Genomic DNA, 19,729 nt, shown 5'->3' with positions numbered 1-19,729 from the left:
GGAGTTCAGAAACGCTTCTGTAATTTATTGACTTCATGTCTTGGGCTGGTTCAGGCAATTCAATTATTATTGTCGGGTGGGTATGTGGCAGGGTGGGGAGGCCATAGGGTGGCACAAGTTCGAAGTGTAGAGGCTGTTCTGGAGGATACCCGGTTGGGCAAAGCCCTTATGGATGATCCAGGTAAGCATGAGGGGTAGCACGCGAGAACAGACTTCTAGATTTCTTCCGCATAGAGATATGTTCGGGATGCGAAGCGAGGTAGGGCAACAGGTATGATATGAGGCTCCGAAAGTCGCAACTAGTGCTTCCATGGTATGATTTGCACACGGGTACGACCAAGTACTTGCATAAGCCTATTTGCGCTTTACCGTTAATTAGGCGCCTGGTGAGTCCGCCATCTCTTGCAATTCACCACAAGACGGCTTCCAAACTGGAATAGTTGTCGTCTCGCTGTCAAGGGTGGATCCTGTCAGTGATGAGACTGGTAAAGTTCGATTCGCAAAATGCGTTCCAATTTTTTATCATCACTTATCAATCATACTATACCTTTTTTGGCTCCATGGAGCTGATCATATTCTGCCACATATGGATAGATGTGCAAGTGTGGCGCAACACCCGATACGTGGCAATGTGGAAGAGCGTCGAAGAATTAGAGTTTGATATGGTTCAGGAATTCCACGCGACGACGCCATGCCAGGATCTGGGGTACAAGTGGGCGTGACCCCAACATCCGAGACAGGCAGCCAGGCAGCCGAGACAAACGTGTCAAAGATTTAGGGTTTAATATGACTTGGGGTCCTCGGAATGAGGCGTTTCCTTGGTAGCGACCCATTGGTCTGGCGGAGGGCGGAGGGTTGATCAGGCATCTGTGCTGAATGTCTGAGCGGCGGCAGTTGTGGCAATGGACGTGCTTTACCGTCCTTGGGGTTGTATGAATCGTGTAGCGTGGGTTAGACGCGCTACTTCGGGATCAAGAGACCAAAAACTCAAAGGAGTAACCTTGTTACAGAGATCCAATTGGGAAATTTCCAGTACTTTCGGGTCCTGTAGCGGACGAGAAACCTGTTTTCCAATGTCCCAAGCGTGCATGAACTGGATTTCCCCGTCCCTTCATGCTGACTAGATACTTCGGGAAGAAAAAGAAAAGATCAGTTGAAAGTTCTCCGGAGCCAGAGAATCTATTCCTTTTTCATCCTGGGCTCTTTTCATTCTGCATTTAGGCGCGGATGCCGAAACGACGATATTGCCTCCTTTGAGATGGTCTTGCGAGCCTGTCAGAAATTTCGGTTCCAAGCTAAAAAGCGTTATTGTGCCCAATATGATAATCTCCGAGGCTTTTTCGGTAGTTGCCATGAAAGAAAGGTTCGAGATCACTTCCCTGGGCTGAAAGATATTTCGTAAGATGTTTAAGACAGCTGATGTGAAAGCTGGGGTGAGGTGGCGGAGCAGCCTCCGGTACTGTGCCTATCCTAGCCATCGGGCAGCACAGCTCACAAGGACGCCTAAACAATATTTAAAGCGAAAGGTTTTGACACTAGCGAGTTTCCGCTTCGCATATGCAAGGAGGTCCCGGTGTAAATTACAGTCCCAGAAGGTTATTCAATTACAAAGTCGATTTGGTGCAAAACATCTCTAAGGCGCCTTATTCTTTGTCATTGTGCGGAATTACTTGATTGGACAGTTGATGTTCTCATAAGCTCCAATTTCTTTGGTTTAAATTCTCCGATGCGGCTGCAGACAATGTTGTGCAAGAGGAGTCATTCGCTTCATTCGCTTAAGCCCCTGAATCCAAGTGGGACGGGTGGACAAGAGTAAACAAAGATAGGTATTCCAATAATCTCCGAAATTCATGCCCATAGCATTATTTTTGAGAGACCTTTTTAAAGGGACTTGTCATCAGCGCTTTGAATTACATGATTATCAGCTTGGGAGTTCGCTTGTTTACCACGATCAAACCTCAAAATAGCTCATGACTGCTGGGGCAGAATTGATCGTAACAGGTGTGCTGAGTATCTTGCTTGGAAATCAATAGTATTTTGCAGCAAAATATTCTGTGAGTAAGAAAATAGATACAGAGAGTTAGATAGCCTTTACATCCCGTTGGGACGTTAACGTCAAAGGTACATCCTGATCTCTCATCTACTAGGCAGCTCAATTTTCCTTTTTTTTTTTTTTTTAGAAAATATAAGATTGGATTCACCTCGAGGATCAGATGTTCCTGAGTTCTTTCCTTAATTCCACAAGAAGAGCAATGTATTCAATTTGCTATTATCTCCTGCAGATACTTCGTGCCGACACAGGGTTGCTAGGAATAGAGACATTGATGCTCTAACGACATCACATAAATACTCTAGTCCTGAAAGCAACTCTCAAGATGTGTATTCTCAACACGTTCCATTATGAAAATAACTCTTAGATCTGAATAGCATTGTATTCAGAGGGCTATCCAATGTTACACAAGGTAGGTGCTTTTATAGCTTCGGGAGTTCCCATTCTCAACCCTGGGATGATGACCCCGCACCTGAACAACGGCACGACACTTCAGCACAACAATACCACCTCCCATAAATACAAATGAAAGGCCGAAGGTACATATTCACTGCCACGCCGCGTCCGTAGAATATCGACGGCGTTTGATAGAGAGTGGGTGTCAAAATCTAGATGGCATGTCCGCAATGCCGGTAGTTATTAACTTTACAACCTACAGCCGCATTATTTACATTGACGTGCCTATTTTCTTGTTTATCTTTCAATTTAACGCTGATGTTCTATCAGCCTTGGTCCATTGCGTCTCATATCTCATTGATGAAAGCCCATAACATCAGTCTCGCGGTTTTAAGCATCGTGTCCCAGGCACTTTTCTCAGTCTGGGCAAATCCGAAGAGGTTACAGATCACGCATGGAACAAGCGAGGAACTGGCATCGATATGTGCTTCGGACACTGACAGCTTCCGCTTCTTCGCTTCTTGCCTCTTCCCTCCGTAGAGCATTCTCTGAATGAGATCGAACATGCACTTGATGTCCTCGGTACCGGTGGATTCGCGCTTATGTCGAATGCTCAAGGCGTTTATCTTAGAGATCTGTGTCTCGATCTCGCAATGATAAACTGCACGAAAGGATAGCAATAGCTTTCTTGCATCCCACATCATGTATTATCATCGTCCCAGGTCAGTCGCCAGGAAAAGAGTAAGCGGGAGTCATCAGCGTCCGTACAGAGAGCAACGATGTAGTTCATATTCGACAGTACGCGAACAATAACCAACCTCTTCTCTGGCTCGCTCACCAAATACACAAATTCACATTCCTCATGTTTCATAGCCGACGCAATTTACCGCCATTCATCGTTTGTATCGTAGCATCGATGCCCTTGTGAATGGAACAGGTGGCGATTCGCAGAATTTCAAAGAACTCTTGCATAAGTGGGTTTACTTTGATCTTGCGGGAGGATCAATCCCGAATCAGATTTTGGTATTGACAAAGATACGTGGTGGGAGGGAGAAGACGAGTGATTTTCCCTTCATACTAGAAGCACCTGTGAAGAGTTTGGTAATGAGGATGGAGAATCGGTCTGAGGGAAGGGAAGAAACCCTTTTAGAGTGGAGGGAGAAATTTAGAAACGGAAGCTTTTGAGTGAAATCGAGGAATTTCTCAGAGCTTTCATTGAAAGAGAAGAATTATCTAAGAAAGTGAATTTCCGAGAGTTTCGATCTCATGCCGCATCACCGAATCTATACTGTGCCCAACTCAGAGGCCCCTCATGCATCGTCCATAATCTCTCTCCTTCATCTTCGGTTGCTGCTCCTGCAACGACATCTATTAAAAAGTACGATCAGCATGTCATTATCTCGCGTACTTCAACGCATCTCCAGAGCCAACATGCAAAGGTGAGAACTTCTCCCAAGATGAGTTTGCTAGTCGCGAGCAAACAATGTGTCGTTTCACCAGAAGGAGAGAGGCACAAAGTAACAGAAGAACATACATAGAGGCAAGATATGTTCGAAAGTCGGATGTGCCTTTCGGGCACCATCACGTTTGAGCAAAGCCACCAGTTTCGCCTTGCGCTTTGATGGGTGCGAGGTACTTGGTTCTTTCAGCGCCTCATCGAATATTGCTGTGTATCTGGCACGTAAAACATCAATTTTGAATGATCAATTAGACGTTACAGGAAGCTGCAAAGTTTTAGGAAAGCGAGTAGACTCCAACTCACGGCACCACCTCCTTGCTCCCACGACTTCGTCTATCCCCTTAACTGCGGCATGCACGTCTCCTTCAGTGCGTTACAGGGTGTCAACAGCGTGTGGGATAAGCCTTAGCGGCCGATCTGGCAACTCTTTAGGCATAACAGTCTCGCTTACAGGCTTTACTCTCAGGGCTTTCAGGACAGTGCATAGAAACGCAGTTAAAAGGATCATCCTGTAGATTATGGACAGCCATCCGTGCTCCAACGATGGCTATCCCCTCTTCACGAAGTGAAGCAAGAGCAGCGCCCAGATCATAGTGCATCTCTGGGTCTTCGTTGTTGTACAGCGAGAGTTGGACGATGGGGATGTTGAGTGGATTGCTTTGAGGGTGAATGCTGTGAATGAGCCATTTGTCAGTGCTGCGACTTGTGAGAGAGATAACGAGAGCCTCAATCATTTGAAAAGATGAATCATTGAAGAAGAACTCCGTACCTGCTGCAAAACCAACCCACACACCATGATCCAATCCCCGCTCCACCCCCTCCACACTCACTCCGGTGCCAGCTGCCAGCCTCTCCTCCAACATCTTCGCTACTATTTCCCCAATCTCAAGATCTCCACGGTTCGCATATTCGAACTCGTAATACCGTTATGGAAAGCCGTAGAAATCGTAGATGAGTGGTGCATTGGGTGCCGTGTTGATTTGGAGTGTGGGTTTGGAGGCAATAGTCCTAGAATCTTGCCAAGGGCGGATATCACGAGGATAGCTTTGGGGGTGGGGTTGGTGAGGGCAGTGATTCCGTGGCCGGTTATAGAGAGCTGACGAGAGGCTGGGTGGTCTATTTTAGAGGGCTCTTCGGTCAGCTCGTGTTGATATCCAAGAATTCAAACATATGTCTCTGTCATCGTGTGCCGAACTTTGGCAACCCTAAAGGTTAAATCTTAAATGGATCTAAAGAGTCCGTGTTCAAACATACCAGCATTATCTATGAAGTTCGGATCGCCAATACCGAGGAAATATATGGGCATCCTTGTGGCCTTGGAGCTGCTGCTAACGGTCCATGAAGTTGAAGTGTGAGACATTATACCTAAAGTAACTTGTAAGGTAAAATTTGTTTCCCAGAAGAAAATCTTGGATAACGAACAACTATGATACACTAAATGGATGCTCAGGCTCAGGATAGGGATGACCAAGAGGTATTGATACACATAGTGATGAAGTGCAGTGACGTGGGGGAACATTACTGTATTTTCTCATGAGATAATACTTTGAGATAAGAGAAGCCCGATGAAACTCCGTAGATGTACTATCATCTGAACGGTTCACAGCTTCAACTGTACTTCTAGCTGATAAATCAACCTCAAAAGGTACCCCGCGTCGAAGTGTCAATGTAAACACTCGGACAGGTACCGCAACCAAGTATCTCAAGATGACGCTTACCAAGACTCCTTCCCCTATCGACCAAACAGTACTTACCAACCCGGAGAATATTCCCAGCCGACAGAAATCACATTCTCGTGCTACAAACCACCTCGCGCGCGGCTTACAACCGTTTGCATCACCATCTCACCCAATCGAAAGCTGAGGGCATCCCTCGCTTAGCAACGCGCGCGGCATGTGGGTCCTTTGAATATATGTCAACTTTGCTTCATTGTGATAATCGAGTGCGAGACGCAGATATTCTGCCTATCAAATGGACTGAAAGTTGGTACGGAGGTTAGGATGTGAGGAGATCAGCGGTGATTTCAAAGCTTGTAATGAATGTCGAGCGTGGAATTATCTTTGGAGGGAAGTCAGCATCGCGAGAGTGATTGGTAAGGTAGGTATTGCTCGTGGTGAGAAATTCGACGGTGCATCCCTTTGATGTATAGGACTGCTGGTATATATAAAGGGATACATATTTGGGGCTTTGAACTTGATCAAAGAATGATACTTCGAACATATCTTTCCAGTGAGACACATCCTCAACTCCCATCCCCAGCTTCAACTTCAGCTTCGTGAAAATCATTACCGTCCCTTCTCAATTATCATCCCAACAGATAGAATGGCAACCAAACCCGTTATACTCATTCTTGGAGCTGGTCCTCGAAGTAAGCAAGCTTCTCTATGCTATTCTTCCTGCTCCTCCTCCTGCAAATCACAGCCCCCAAGCCAGTCATGGACCCTAAGCCCCCACTTCCCTTATCCATCACATCCATCTGCCTCAATCCGTCTATGTCTCTTTTCCCAACTCCTCCTCCACAAAAAGCTCACCCAGCACTCCATAACTAACATCTCTCTTCCCCACCACAGTCGGCGCCTCCCTAGCCACCCACTTCTCCACCGCCTCCTACTCCATCGCCCTCGCCTCCCGCCACGGAACCAACACGCTCCTCCCCTCCGGCCACCTCTCCCTCCTCGCCGACTTCTCCACCCCCTCTTCCATCCCAACCCTCTTCGCCACCGTCAAGAAACACTTCTCTTCTCCTCCAAACGTAGTAATCTACAACGCCGGCGCATTCACTCCCCCGCCTTGCAATGACAATGTGTTCTCGATCCCGGCTGAGGCCTTGATGGCTGATATGAACGTCAGTACGATTAGTGCGTATGTGGCTGCGCAGGAGGCGGTGAAGGCTTGGGAGGGCGAGGGGAAAGGGAGGGGGGTGTTTATATATACGGGGAATATATGTAATGTGGAGATTGTGCCGTGGCCAATGATGTTGACGGGTGGTGTGGGGAAGGCGGCGAGTGCGTATTGGATTGGGCTTGTGGATGGGTTGATGGACGAGAAGGGATATCGGTGAGTTCTTCTTTTCCTACTCTCCTCTTGTACAGATGCCAGCTTGTCACCGAGGCAGATACAGTGTCTTAGCTTATGCTGGATCGATTCGGCAGATCTGATGTTGTTTTTGACGACTGCTGACTTTAATGCCATAGGTTCTTCTACGCAGACGAGCGTACCCCTGATGGGAAGTTCAAAGGCTCTGCCGTTGATGGTGGTGCACATGGCGAGTTCTACTTGCAGTTGGCGAAGCAGGGGGGTGGCGATGCCGATGGGAAGGAGAAGATTCCGTGGCATGCTACGTTTGTGAAGGGGAAGGGGTATGTGCATTTCAAGAAGGATGCTGAAACGGCTGCGTGAGGTTTGGGTGATGTGGTAAGGGGTGAGGAGACTGAAAGTGATTTGGTTAGATATTGGAAGTTCAAGAATTCTGCAGTGGAATCGAGTACCTTTCTTTGACTTTTCGGGCGGTTGTCTGCAGTGAGCTCCATGGTGATATGGACTCAAACTAGCAAAGCCATCTCCCCTAGACCTCTAAAACAAGCAGCGAGATCACGATCCGCAGAATCACCCGAATCTCTATTCCGCCACACCTCCTCCATGATCTTGAATGCAGAGTGAACCGAGCCAAAAAGCGCTGATGGCTGCAAACCTTGCACTATCTGGCGGAAATGTGATTCTTGTGATACCTCCGCAAAATAGCCTGCTACACAAAATGGCCAAACCACGGTCCTTGCCAAAGCCGGTGGTGATAGGTTCGAAATTAAATCGATAGTTTGACTGACGTGGTACCGTGTCTCGACGTCTGAAGGCTGCCATCCGCACACGACAACGTGAAGGTATAGAAATGCGGCGTGGGCCCAGACGCGTGTTACGATGATGCTTTGTACAGTTGCCGTCGTAGACTGCGTGCCATATCCGTCCCCAAAGATATCCAATAATCCCATCGTCTCCTTCATTGGCTTGACATGTTCATTTACAAGAATTACGAGACGTTCCTCCAAAACCTCCTTGATCCTCGCCCCACGGTATACCAACTCCATCACATCCAAATCCCCCTCCTTCTTACCCCGCTGCTTCCACGCATCCAGCACGGCAATCTCACCAATTTGCATGACAACCCAATTCTGACATCCTACCACATCCTCCAGGTCAATAAGCAGCTCGTCATCACCGACCATACCGAGAAGACTTTGATGATAAGCATATAATCTCGGCTCCTCCTGCGTCGCCGTACTAGCAACAACATCATCCAAAACCAACAAACTCGCCGCAAACCTAAACGCAGCTTGCTCAGCACTCTGAACACTCCCCCAGCTCATCCCACCATGAACCCCTTTCGGCGATCCTAAATGTCTCATGATAGCGCTAAATTTCAAACCTGCTGACGTGGGGTTTACGGCGCTGGGGATCTGGCTGTCGAGGAGGTGCTTGAAGAGTGCTAAAGCGCCGTTGAGATGCGCCTGCCAGTTTGAGAAGCCCGAGAAGGTGATTTCAAAGTGTTGTACTTGCAGGATGCTACTTAGGATGCGGACGGAGCCGTGGATGTGCTCGGTACAGGATGAGTTTGAGGTAGGGGTGTCGATTACTTGGAGAGCTTCACGGAGGACGCCGAATGTGTCGGTGGTTTATGTAAGCAGCTTTTCTGGATAAGCATTGATATTTGGATCGGTGTGTGGGTTATGTGGATGTACGGATCCTGATCCTGATGTCTGTGCCAGAGAGAAGAGGTAGGAGCTGTGGGAGAGATATGCGGCTTGATGGACGGGACTGCTGAGCATCATTTCTAGGATCCAGGAGCGGCCGCCTGAGAGGGGAGAGGGGTTGTAGAAGGGGAAGAGGAAGGGGTGGGCTTGTTCGAGATAGAATGTGAAGAGGATGGTATCGGATCTGCTGAAGGGGATACTTGTTTCTTTGGGTGTGTCTTTGCGTGTGAGGACACAACTGGGTCCGCGTTGCCGTGGGCTTGTCTCAGGCTGGTTTGGAGATAGGTCTTGATCAAGATTTTCTTGAGTCTTCATTGCGACGTTGCATCTCGTTGGATCAGAGTTTCCAGTCAGCGGTCCTGCCTGACGAGTTGGCACCGCCTGAGTCCACTCATCAGTAACCACGACCTCGTTCCCTTCCTTGAAGTCAGAAACAGGACCCCAACGACGCCGCTGAGCATTCTCTTTAATCTCCCGCTTCAGCTTTCTTGACATCTCTTCCTGCTTCAACCCACCATCCATCCACTCCGGCTTCTCTTCCCCATAGTAACAAGCATGACCAATAAGGAGAGTAGAGAATACGCCGCAGATGGGTTGTTTCTCGTCACATTTCTTGCGACGGAGGCGGCAGGTCCAACACCCGTTGAAACTTTTCATTGATTGGGGTTTCTTAAGAATTGAGGATTTGTTTGGGGGTTGTGTGAAAAAGTGCATTCTGGGGACGTGATGTTGGAGGAGGAGGACGTTTGGGTGGTCACTTAGGGGTGTTTGTAAGCAGTTCGGATTTAGAGACAGAGGGATGCTCTCCAGAGAAACTTCCTCTGAGACTTTGAAAATGCGATAGGAGTTAACAGACATGTCGCGAAGTAAACAAGAATACAAAAACGAGCAATGAAAAGGCTAGAATGAGATAAAAACGAAGCATGTAAAGAAATGCTTGAAATATTGAACCAAAGATGGCGTCCCAGATCAAGTTTTGTTTTGACAAACGACTGACAGCAGAACGAGACAGCTCAGACTGTCTGTAATCGGACTGGTATTGCAGCTTCAATCTGAGAAGACATAGGGAAGGAATACTGTACACGCTGTACGGTTGTCTTATATCGAGAGTGAACACAACTCCTCTTCGTTTTACGGTCCAAGACCAAGACCCTCAGGGCGGCTTTCAAGTCACGCATAAGTCACCTGACCGTAACCACCCCACACCATTCCTCTCCTTGCTGTTTTCACGCCCCAAGAAACTCACAAGAAATCCACAAGAACCGCTCCCCTCAAACTCCAGTCCAGACCAATCGATCATCCCTCCTCCAACACACAGCCCAGACACCCAGCACCATTCCAAACTACTGTATGAGCTCTTCAATGACATCACAGCCGAGCTTTAACCACCCCTCATCCCTAACCCTCAGCAAGAGTCTAAAATAGATTTTTCTTTCTGGGTCGGTTACGCAAGGTAAGACTAGCGTAGCGTAGCGTATCCCACTTCCCGAGGACTCTCCACATCCCGAGTCTGAGTTCCATCAGGTAGGAGGCTAGGTAAGAACTTCGCATTTTTCTCGGATCTGGGAACCGCAAGTTTGGGTTTGAGGAAGGGAGGTCTACGCGTGGCTTTACTTCGGGGGTTACTAATTGTAAGGGGATAAGCTTTCTGGTGGTTCGGTTGGAATTGCTGTGGATGGTTCAGACGGTTTGTCCGCTTGAAGGTTGACTCTGTTGATATGGAGAGGCAACGTAAGGAGGACTGTTTTATTCAATTTGTGACTTTTTGAAGAGCCATTTTTCGGGGGTTTGAGATGAGACAGAGAGAGGAGGAAGAAAGTAGCTGAAAAGGATTGGGGACGCGAGATTCTCGGGTGGCGGGGGAGAATGTGTGCTGCTGGTGGGTACAGAAGAAATGATATTGTATATATTTAGAAGTCAAGACGAGGACAGTGAGGCTGTGGTAATGGATATGCCGCTATGATACTCAATTCGAGATCAACAACTGCTGAAATAGGGAATAGGTGGCGATGATCTTGGAAACTTTGATATCTGGGGTCGGTATGATTGTAGTGGATAGAATGGATGGATGCAGAGGATGGGTAAGGTGGTTCGGGTTCCGTGACCGAAGAGGTACCTTTTACTTTCCTGTGCTTTGACTTATTGGTTGGCAAACAAGAAAACGCGAAGAAGATCTCCTAGGTGGTGACATGTGATGAGAGCTGTTGATCGGAGGTCTTTGATTGATGGCCGAAGAGCTTGATGCTAGGAAACGTGTGAGAAAGTGAGAGAGTTGAGTGTGGTGATACAATAGCAACGAGAAGGCTTTCTCTGGTAACCGATTGGATTACCTTCAAGATCTAATCAATCGAAAGCTGCAGAGTGTTGGGTTGCAGAGTGGTTTGTTTGATCATAGGTGAGCTCGAATAATGCTGCAATGATATTCCTAGTCCGGAACTCGGGAGACTAAACCTACGAAGTCGAAGAGAGTTTGTCGGCACGGATGTGTCTACTAACTCTCTTTCCGCATGTCAACCGTGCTTCGTATGGTCCCTTTCTGCTCTCTCCCTGGCGACTTCTTTTGGGGTTGAATTGTTGACTTTTTGCTTGTTATCATTTGGTTCATGCCCGAGCCAAGGGGTTCGTATCCATGAGCATACTTTGATGTTGATGCTCAGGAGGAGCATCTCAGATCCAGGAGGACATATGCCAAGAAGTGTCATGACATACTGACAGATGACAGAATAAACTGCCGATACATGTTGGGAGAAGGGTAGTCACTGAAGAAAACGAAAGAAAAAGCGTTGCGTACTCAACTCACCACTATTACCAGTCTAGTCTTACATTTTGCGTCCCAGAGTACTGGAATGAAGGTGAAACACATCATAGCATGAAGAAACCAGACGCTGGCGTGCAAAGTCTTCCCCTCTATCTATTTTTGCAAGCGGGATTGCGAGTCGTAAGGCTGATTTTTCTCATGTTGTGGAGGGAGGAAGCGGCAGTGTAGCCGGTCGCCGTTGAGAGAGGCGTCCTTCAGCTATGCCGGGATAGGACTCGGAGGAGAAACTTGATGAGGCTCGGGACCGAAGTTTTGGACTTTCGGAGGCGATGATTTAGCCTGGTTTGAATAATGATGGTGAGCAGGTTGCATGATGTGGGGTGATCCGAGTAGATGAGCTTGAGGCAGGTTTATGCGTGGTTCTGGATGTTGGATCCTTGGTTTTCTGAGAAAGCAGAAAGTGGAAACGCGGAGAGGTCAGTCAAGCTTTGGAAAAGTCTGGATTCTGGAGTTGATACTGTACTGTATTATGCCTGGAGATCGGAGTGTTTCGTGAGCATCTTGCGGGAAGATCTGTCGTCTGATTTTCATGAGAGCTGGGTGTTGTGAAACAGGGAGATTCGGTTGTCGGCAGATAGATTAGGACTTCCTGTTTTGACTTTGATACGTGAGTATGATTTCCTCTCGGTACCGGTTCTAACTTCCTCCCGGCGAATTTTGAAGCTCGCAACTTCGCATGATTACAGACATCCTTTTGAGCCTCGATATACTGCAATCAAAAATGAGCCCATCTCAACAAGTACCTTCTCTGGTCCATGTTGAATCACTATCCTCAATGTCCTCTGCAAATCATCGGAGGATTTCCCTCATCAAGATGCTTGAATTATGCCATTCTCCGTGGATACAGCGCAGTCTTCATGAACGGGATTTCCCGACTCCAGAATTTCCAGAGGGAGGTTGACTTGAGGTGGCATGGCTTGAAACATGAAACAAAAAGTGGTGATGTTTATGATGCTATTTTGGTGAGCGTCCACCATGGAGATTTTCACGTCCACGTCCACCTCCACCTCCAGTCATGCTTGATGGGGGTGGGGCAAGCCGCTAGAAGGTCGACGGAGAAGGTGGGAAGACTCCCGCCACTTCCCGATGTAGGCATTCTTGGCAGGAGACTCTGCTCAGTCAGCGGCTCGATGCTTCCATTGTCCAATCATTGATACCGGAGTTGGTTGAATAATACAGTAATGTCGGGCATTGAAGGATCCGCTCCTTTGGAAGTTTCTATGATTGGCCAAGACTCGTCTTTTGATTTGTTCCCTCTGGTGTCCTGGATCTGGCTGGAAGTTCAAGTTCAAGTTCAAGTTTGGCTGGCAGAGCTAGTTCTTGCCACGCGGCCGGGCCATGTCCTTGAGAATGCGAGAGTAAGCAGCCGTGACTGGTCAGTTCGCTCCACCATTGTGCTTGTCCCTGCTTTTGCTTTTGCTTTTGCTTTTGCTTGGGGGCAGTGCTGCTGCCAGTCTCCAGTGCATGACCGAAGAGGCGTCACGAAAGTACACCCAGTCGATCCAGCCAATAGGACGTCCGCAATGGGCGGAAGCTCCGACTGTCCGACGGGGCTCAGCCAAGCCAAGCAGGGGATTCCACCCTTCAAACTTCCGCTGCCTCTTGAGTCTTGAAGCCAGCTGCTCGCACTCTTTGAATTGCCCGAATCCTCTCTCACGCACTCAACTCTAGCAACTTTCCATCAATATCAGCGATAACCAATACACAAGAAAGGAATCAGTTGATTGAGTTGCTCATCTCATATTTCATTTCATTTCATTTCATTTCATTTCATTTCAATTCATTCCATCGCATCGCATCGCATCGCATCGCATCGCATCGCATCGCTCAGCCCCTTCCTCTTCCTCGCATTCCCAAGAAGCCACTTGTTTGGAATACGAAAGCCGAGCAGCGCATCGCTCCTGTGCTGTGCTCTGCTCTGCTGCGGACGGATTCAAGAACTCGCTAAGATACCCCCGAGACCCCGTCGGCCTCTGAGCATTGGCGCTTCCGCAGGGCCACGCGTCCCTTGCTCGAGCCTGACAAGTCTGCATCAGGCACCCAAATCCCTCATCCCTCATCTCCCCCATCCCTCATCTCCCCCTCCCCCTCTACTGCCTCAATCGCCTTACTCAGTTTCTCGCTTCCCAAACATCTACACTGCACTGCACTGCACTGCACTGCACTGCACTATCCTTAACACTTCAACTCAACTCCACGCCATCGAAGAAACAATCCTCCAAAACTTACCGACTCGTCTCGGTATCTCCATCTACATCTACTACCAACACAGGCAGCAATGTCAACTCAATCACAACAGTCGACTTCGATGTCGCATAGCAATTCCCAGGTTTCTTGCCACGACCCCTTGGACTCGCTGGTGGACTTCTCCGAGTACGACAAATTGTCCTATCAATCACCATCCATCTCGCCATCAGCGAACAAGAGTCAATTCACATCCAGAGCCGTATCAAACACACCTGCCACCCTCCCATCAAGCAGTCAACCGGATCTCAGCGGTCCAAGTCATAACTATGGCATGTACAAACAACAAACCGGTATCCCTCAAGGAGCCGTAGCCAGCACCTTGGCTGTCAACCAAATGAACCAATACAACGGCTTTGCAGATGGATATCTATCGGGCTACAACGGAACCGATGAATTCGACTTTGGGACTGCACCAAACCAGACCGGGTTCGCAGATATGGATATGGACTTCGATTCGCCGAAGCAGGAACCAGCATTCTTCTATCCAGAAGCATCACCAGAGTTCATCAACCCTCAATCCACCATCGCTACTCCAGCTGTTCTACCAACCCAGACAAGCAATGTCGGTCGTCTCTGGCCTGGTATGCATCAACAACAAGCCGCTCTTGCCAAGGCTCAAGCCCAACAAAAGCAACAGCAACAAATCATCCAACAGCAACGACAAAACGCCATGGTCGGACAACAAAAGCAACCTCAGCGTGCCCGAGGATCAACTGTGACTGATCCTATTGTCGAGGAGAAGATCTCTCAATTACTCAACTCGATGAGACACAGCAGTGTCGGTAGCGACGAGACCTCGAACAATGGCAACAACATGTCTCACGTTCAACGTGCACGAAAGGATGAGGAGGATATGGATGAGGATGAGAGACTACTTGCAAGTGAGGAGGGAAAGAAGCTTAGCAGCAAGGAGCGAAGACAACTCCGAAACAAGGTCTCCGCACGCGCTTTCCGATCAAGAAGGAAGGGTAAGAACAAGTACTATCGGACATATCAAACAACTGCTAACTCTTCACAGAATACATTGGCCAACTCGAAGGCGAAATCGCTGCAAAGGTTAACGAGAACACGGATCTCCGTGCCCAGAACAGAGCTTTGATGGAGGAGAACACACGTCTTTCAGACCTTACCCGCATGCTCCTCTCATCACCATCATTCTCCGGCTTCCTCGACACTCTTGCATCAAACCCAGCCGCTGCCCAAACCGCACAGGCTGTCCAGCAACAACCCCAGCAAGTCGAGCAACAACAACCTCAACAACGCGTGCGTAAAGACATCAACCCATATGCAGCCCAACAACAACAAATGCAGCAGCAACACATCGGCATGACTATGATTCCAGAACAGCCCTTGGACTTCTCCATGCTTGATCTGAATGGCGCATACTCTTACCAGCCACAAGTCTTCTCCGTCCTCAGCCTCCCCGAGACCATCCTCGATACCGAGACCCTTTCCGGCAAGAGCTCCTCCTTCTCACCATCCACCAGCGATGCGGAGAAGGTCGAGCTTCCAAAGATCGAGCGCATTCCCGTCTCCGAGCCAGAGAAGGTCGAGGTCAATGTCGATGTGGACGAGGAATTTGATGCCGACCCAGCATTCGCTCTGTACTCTACCCCAGTCTCCGCCACCACCGCCTCAGAACCTAAGCAAGAAATGGACCTCAGCTTCCTCGCCAACCTTTCCATCAAGCCATCGCAATACGAACTCGTTACCAAGACCGATGACGCCGCCTCAAATGCAGCATTCCGGCGCGCCGAGAGACTCGCGAGAGATATGGATGCCTGTGTTGAGCGACTGACGTCCTTGACCATGCATCTGTAATTTCTTCCGTCTCCTTGTATTTGCTTTGCTTGCTGCGATTTAGCGTGGGATACTTCTAGTGCCGTCTCCAACGACGCAGCACATTGGCGTTCTGTCATCACCATCATCACACACTCTACTTGCCACTTGTGCTTGTATTCTTTTTCATTAGTTCTTGGTATGGGAGGATAGGGATTGTAAGAAAGAGGATTGAACGATATGAAAGTGTGTGTTTCTACTTCGGATGGGATTTGGGAAATGGGATAGGGAATTGGAGCGAGCGTTACAGACGGGCAACAGAAGTTAACTATCTTCGACGTCTTTTTTATTATCCATCTTGGTTTCGTTTGCGCATATATTATAGAACTTCAAACTCTCTACTTTGAGATGATTTAAAATCACAGATCAAGAACTCTGAAAATCAAAAAGGATACGAAAAAAAAAACTTGTAAATTGTCAAATTTTCCCTCCTCGCCTTTCCCAGTGACTTCGTTTTCATGTGATGTACCTAATGTTTGTTTAAGGTATCCTCAGCAGCTCATGAACAAGCATTCATGAAGTCATGAAGCATGTCAGACGGTCAAGTTTTTGAAATATTTAGCGTCATCTAGGTCTGTCTGTCTGGCCAGTCGAGCCAGTATCGAATCTACCTTTATTGCTTATGTATCATTATGATTCTATTTTAGTTTTCCTCTTAAGTAATCTAACTTTAGCGTAAATTACAATCTAATCTACAGCCCCTCCTCCCTCATCTCCGTCGCACTATGCAATAATTAAATCGATAATCAATACTCGTTTCATGCAATCAATCAATCAATCAATCAAGCAAGCAATTAGCTGTTTCCTAGGCGAGACGAAGGAGGGGAGGCGAGAAGCAGCGAGGCGAGTTAAGGTAAGGCAAGGTAAGGTAAGGTACGCCGACCTATTGGTGGACCGCCGAAAAAATGACTGACTGCCTGCCTGCCTGCCTGCCTGCCTGACAGTGGAACAGGTGGAAGCTTTTTTACTAATGGGATGGGATGGGAACAAGGTAGGTTAATTAATTTTACTGTATGTAGACTTAGGTAGAGTAGTTAATGTAATGTACTGTAGACTTGGGGTAATCAATCACCTAGGTACAGGTAATCAATCTCGAATGATCAGAAGAATAGCAGAAGCAAGGAGCAAGGAGCAAGGAGCAAGGGGGGGGAACGAGTTCTGATTGATTGGATTGAGTGGTTGAGTGGACTGATTGGATTGATTGGGATTCAGATTGATACTTGATAGGAGGTAGGTAGATTGGAAAGAATAGGTCATTGATTGATGGATGGATGGATGGATGGATGGATGGATGGATGGATTGATGGATTGATGGCGAAGATCGATGTTTTGAAAGACTCGGGAGACCTTAAGGACCGACCTCTGTTGCTTTTTGCAAGTACAGTAATCTATTATTTCTATCCGTAGGGGGGAGTTTGTTCATTTGATTTTGTATCATTCAAGACGGAGGGTTAGGTTAGGTTATGCAGGGGGTAGGTATTGACTCAGCTGGGGGAGAAGGGCTCAAAACTAGGTAGCTAAAAAGAAATGATAGATCAAGGGAGGAGTGTAGAGAAAGAGGGGTTTTGTTGCATATCGTATTCTAGGTAATCTATTTATTCTCCTTCTGCTCTGACTGTGCGGAGTAGTGGTTTGTGGATTTGTCGATTTGGGGTGTTATGGGTTGAATTTCGGTGCGGGATGGACGAAATGGCTTACAGAGGAAGAGAGGAATGGAAGAATAGAAAGAGAGGCAGGAGCTACCATTCGTTTTGAATACCATATTGAATGAAGTATAAGGGAAAATGTGCTTGGATACAAGCTCTGGTTTGTGAAAGAGACTGAGTGTGTGCACTGCTGCTTTCGAGCAGAGCTGTTTTGATATCTGCCCCCTCGTCAGAACACAAACCGGAAGAGGGATACAAAGAAGAACGGAAAGAATTCTGTTGCATATCGTATTCCAGGTAATCTATTTTCGCTATCCACAAAGATATTGATTTCTGATCTATGAGATTTGAGTTATCATTGTTCGCATAAGGGTAGGGTAGGATATAGGTTTCAAAGTGGAGAACACGTACCCGCTATCGCAATTGATGAAAACAATGCAGTGCAAGAGAGAAGATTGGAAAAAAGGAATTGAGGGGGAGAGGAAGCAGTTTGTTGCATATCGTAGGTGAGGCAATCTATTCTTCCCCCCGTCTGTGTACCTAGAGTATGGGTTTAAAGTTTCTAAAATAGGAGGAGGAAGTGGGGTAAGTAGATGATTTGGTGCCACTCCATTCATGCTTTCAAGAACAAAAGGAGCCCAAAGCGAGGAAGTAAAGGATCCGAAAAGGACAGAATGAAATCTTTGTTGCACGTCGTAGGCAAGGTAATCTATTTTACTAACCCCATTATTTGGGTTCATTCATTGCCTTTCGCTGGTCTCTCTACAAGGAGACAGGAGAAGCGAGTGGAGTCGATAGGTAATTCCCGTCGGTGTCACTCCATTCATGCTTCAAGAAGAAATGGAGCCTAAAGCGAAGAAGTCAAGATCAAAAAGCAGGACAGAATAAAATATTTGTTGCATATCGTAGGTGAGATAATCTATTTTTCCTCCCACTTTATCTGCTTCTTTATTTCTTTCGTTAGTCGGTAGCGAGTGGAGTAGAGAGTTCGATACCGCCCCTCTTTGACCGGATGGAAAGAAAGAATACTTTCATAGGAAGAAGACAGAAAAGGTCTTTGTTGCATATCGCATTCCATGCAATCTATTTCTCCCCGTCTGTGTACCTAGAAAATATTGCTTTACAATTTCCAAAGACGGAAGGAGCTCGTGAAGTGGTTTCTATTCGTTACTTACCCCTCCCTCCTTTCTCAAATAAACTCCCTCGCAAGCCACCCAATCCGTCGGGTCCTCAACATCGTCAAGGTCCAGCCTTTCCGAGAGAAATCAGGAATCGGGTGATTGGTAAATAGAGATGGAGGTACCTAATGAAGAGGGAAATGGAAAATCCTGGATCCTGTTTGGACTCGTCCCACCCTCTTCGCCGCTCACGTACATCTCGTCTCTCGTCTGCGCGCGTCGTTTGTCGCTTCGAGGTTCGCTTCCCGAATAAGAGAGACGAGTGAGAGCAGCTAGAGCTTACATCACCTCACATCACCTCACATCCACCCTGTAAGAACCTCGTATTGAGACTTAGCAAAGCTGAGGCGAATTGCACGCATTCTGTTTTGGGGAGGATTACAGTGCGATGAGCATTGCGATTGGAGTGGCAGGTTATTGTCAGTAGATGGAATGATTGGTTGTCGGTTCTCATTTGCCGGATACAGGTTCTCTCTCTCCAATCAACGCTCTGCAGCACAGAATGAGAACCTTGTCACCTGAGTTTGATGTTTTTTTCCTCTTCTTGCTGGGCAGAAGCACAATTTCATAAAATGGGAAGCACGAGCACAAGAGTCTGGTAGCATTGGCAATTGGTCAACAGCAGTGGGTTTTGCTGCCGATCTCTCACTCATGGAAAGCTGAGAAGAAAGCCCTCCTGAGTCCTCTCCACATCTACATCCTAATCACCTTCTCCCCTCAATAATGATCCACTCCCGTGTTGTTTTCTCTCCCTTCTTGATAACCCAGCTAAGACCTTTTCACGACATCAAACATGGTCGGGTGGTGTAGTTGGTTATGTATGTTCCCATTGCCTCTCAAGTGTCATGTCTATCAAATCCTAATTCTTCACAGCACATCTCGTTAACAGTTTACTGTAACAAAATCCGAGAAGGTCCTGGGATCGAGCCCCAGCCTGATCATTTTTTTTTTTTTCGTTTTTCAATAGATCTGTTTCTATCTAACGTTTGATGCTTTTGGCTCTTAGAGCAGTGGTATTATTTCATGTTCACTCCGCTCTCTTATTTTCTTGAGCCTTCAAGAAATTATTTCAGGTGTGCGGATGCCGAGCTCTAAGCGAGATTTTAACGACGGACCCCCCACCTTTGCCTTTATTTATTCCCCTATTTTAAACGAAGAAGCGATTCCATGTTACAAAGGACAAAGGCCTGGCGATTCTGCCGGCACATGCAGTGAACGTATCTCTTCGAGCTTCTGGATGATAAAGAATTCGGAGAAGATCTGTGACACTTACTTTGCAGTTTCTTCAATCCATATCAAAATACGTACATTGTGAGTACTTTATGCATTTGTGGATTACTTTTGCTTGATA

General features: G+C 47.4%; 6 protein-coding genes and 1 non-coding gene across 7 annotated transcripts; 3 read left to right on the top strand and 4 right to left on the bottom strand.

Annotated features, from left to right (window-relative positions):
- Positions 1 to 3,710: 3,710 nt before the first annotated feature.
- Positions 3,711 to 4,639, bottom strand: ONS95_000370 (uncharacterized protein; the record flags this gene model as incomplete). The annotated part of the gene is made up of 3 exons (XM_058493522.1): positions 3,711 to 3,814; positions 3,981 to 4,112; positions 4,357 to 4,639. 3 exons carry the CDS (start codon positions 4,637 to 4,639, stop codon positions 3,711 to 3,713), a joined length of 519 nt encoding a protein of 172 aa, XP_058363722.1.
- A 1,244-nt stretch (positions 4,640 to 5,883) lies between these two features.
- On the top strand, positions 5,884 to 7,304 carry ONS95_000369 (uncharacterized protein; the record flags this gene model as incomplete). The annotated part of the gene is made up of 3 exons (XM_058493521.1): positions 5,884 to 6,273; positions 6,476 to 6,962; positions 7,100 to 7,304. Exons 1-3 carry the CDS (start codon positions 6,228 to 6,230, stop codon positions 7,302 to 7,304), a joined length of 738 nt encoding a protein of 245 aa, XP_058363721.1. The 5' UTR covers positions 5,884 to 6,227.
- Positions 7,305 to 7,447: 143 nt separating this feature from the next.
- On the bottom strand, positions 7,448 to 8,305 carry ONS95_000368 (uncharacterized protein; the record flags this gene model as incomplete). Its single annotated transcript, XM_058493520.1, has 1 exon — positions 7,448 to 8,305. One exon carries the CDS (start codon positions 8,303 to 8,305, stop codon positions 7,448 to 7,450), a length of 858 nt encoding a protein of 285 aa, XP_058363720.1.
- Positions 8,306 to 8,572: 267 nt separating this feature from the next.
- On the bottom strand, positions 8,573 to 9,508 carry ONS95_000367 (uncharacterized protein; the record flags this gene model as incomplete). Its single annotated transcript, XM_058493519.1, has 1 exon — positions 8,573 to 9,508. The coding sequence occupies one exon, from the start codon at positions 9,506 to 9,508 to the stop codon at positions 8,573 to 8,575; it is 936 nt and encodes a 311-aa protein (XP_058363719.1).
- A 3,763-nt stretch (positions 9,509 to 13,271) lies between these two features.
- ONS95_000366 (uncharacterized protein) lies at positions 13,272 to 15,950 on the top strand. The gene is made up of 2 exons (XM_058493518.1): positions 13,272 to 14,683; positions 14,734 to 15,950. Exons 1-2 carry the CDS (start codon positions 13,747 to 13,749, stop codon positions 15,534 to 15,536), a joined length of 1,740 nt encoding a protein of 579 aa, XP_058363718.1. The 5' UTR covers positions 13,272 to 13,746; the 3' UTR covers positions 15,537 to 15,950.
- Positions 15,951 to 17,293: 1,343 nt separating this feature from the next.
- ONS95_000365 (uncharacterized protein) lies at positions 17,294 to 17,699 on the bottom strand (the record flags this gene model as incomplete). Its single annotated transcript, XM_058493517.1, has 2 exons — positions 17,294 to 17,538; positions 17,612 to 17,699. The coding sequence occupies 2 exons, from the start codon at positions 17,697 to 17,699 to the stop codon at positions 17,294 to 17,296; spliced, it is 333 nt and encodes a 110-aa protein (XP_058363717.1).
- A 1,474-nt stretch (positions 17,700 to 19,173) lies between these two features.
- ONS95_000364 lies at positions 19,174 to 19,319 on the top strand. Its single transcript has one exon. It is a non-coding gene; the product is annotated as a tRNA-Glu (tRNA).
- The last annotated feature ends 410 nt before the right edge of the window (positions 19,320 to 19,729 follow it).

This window comes from Cadophora gregata (genome assembly GCF_030347475.1).
Source record: "Cadophora gregata isolate MNR1 chromosome Unknown scaffold_1, whole genome shotgun sequence".
Classification (NCBI taxonomy): domain Eukaryota; kingdom Fungi; phylum Ascomycota; class Leotiomycetes; order Helotiales; family Ploettnerulaceae; genus Cadophora; species Cadophora gregata.
Note: the sequence above shows the minus strand (reverse complement) of the source record. Positions and strands in the feature narration are given on the sequence as shown.

Bases quoted from the DNA above. Each gene is read 5' to 3' on its own strand.
- ONS95_000366 (XM_058493518.1), top strand. From the start codon at position 13,747: ATGTCAACTCAATCACAACAGTCGACTTCGATGTCGCATAGCAATTCC. The intron at 14,684-14,733 runs GTAAGAACAAGT...AACTCTTCACAG, and splicing joins TTTCCGATCAAGAAGGAAGG to AATACATTGGCCAACTCGAA.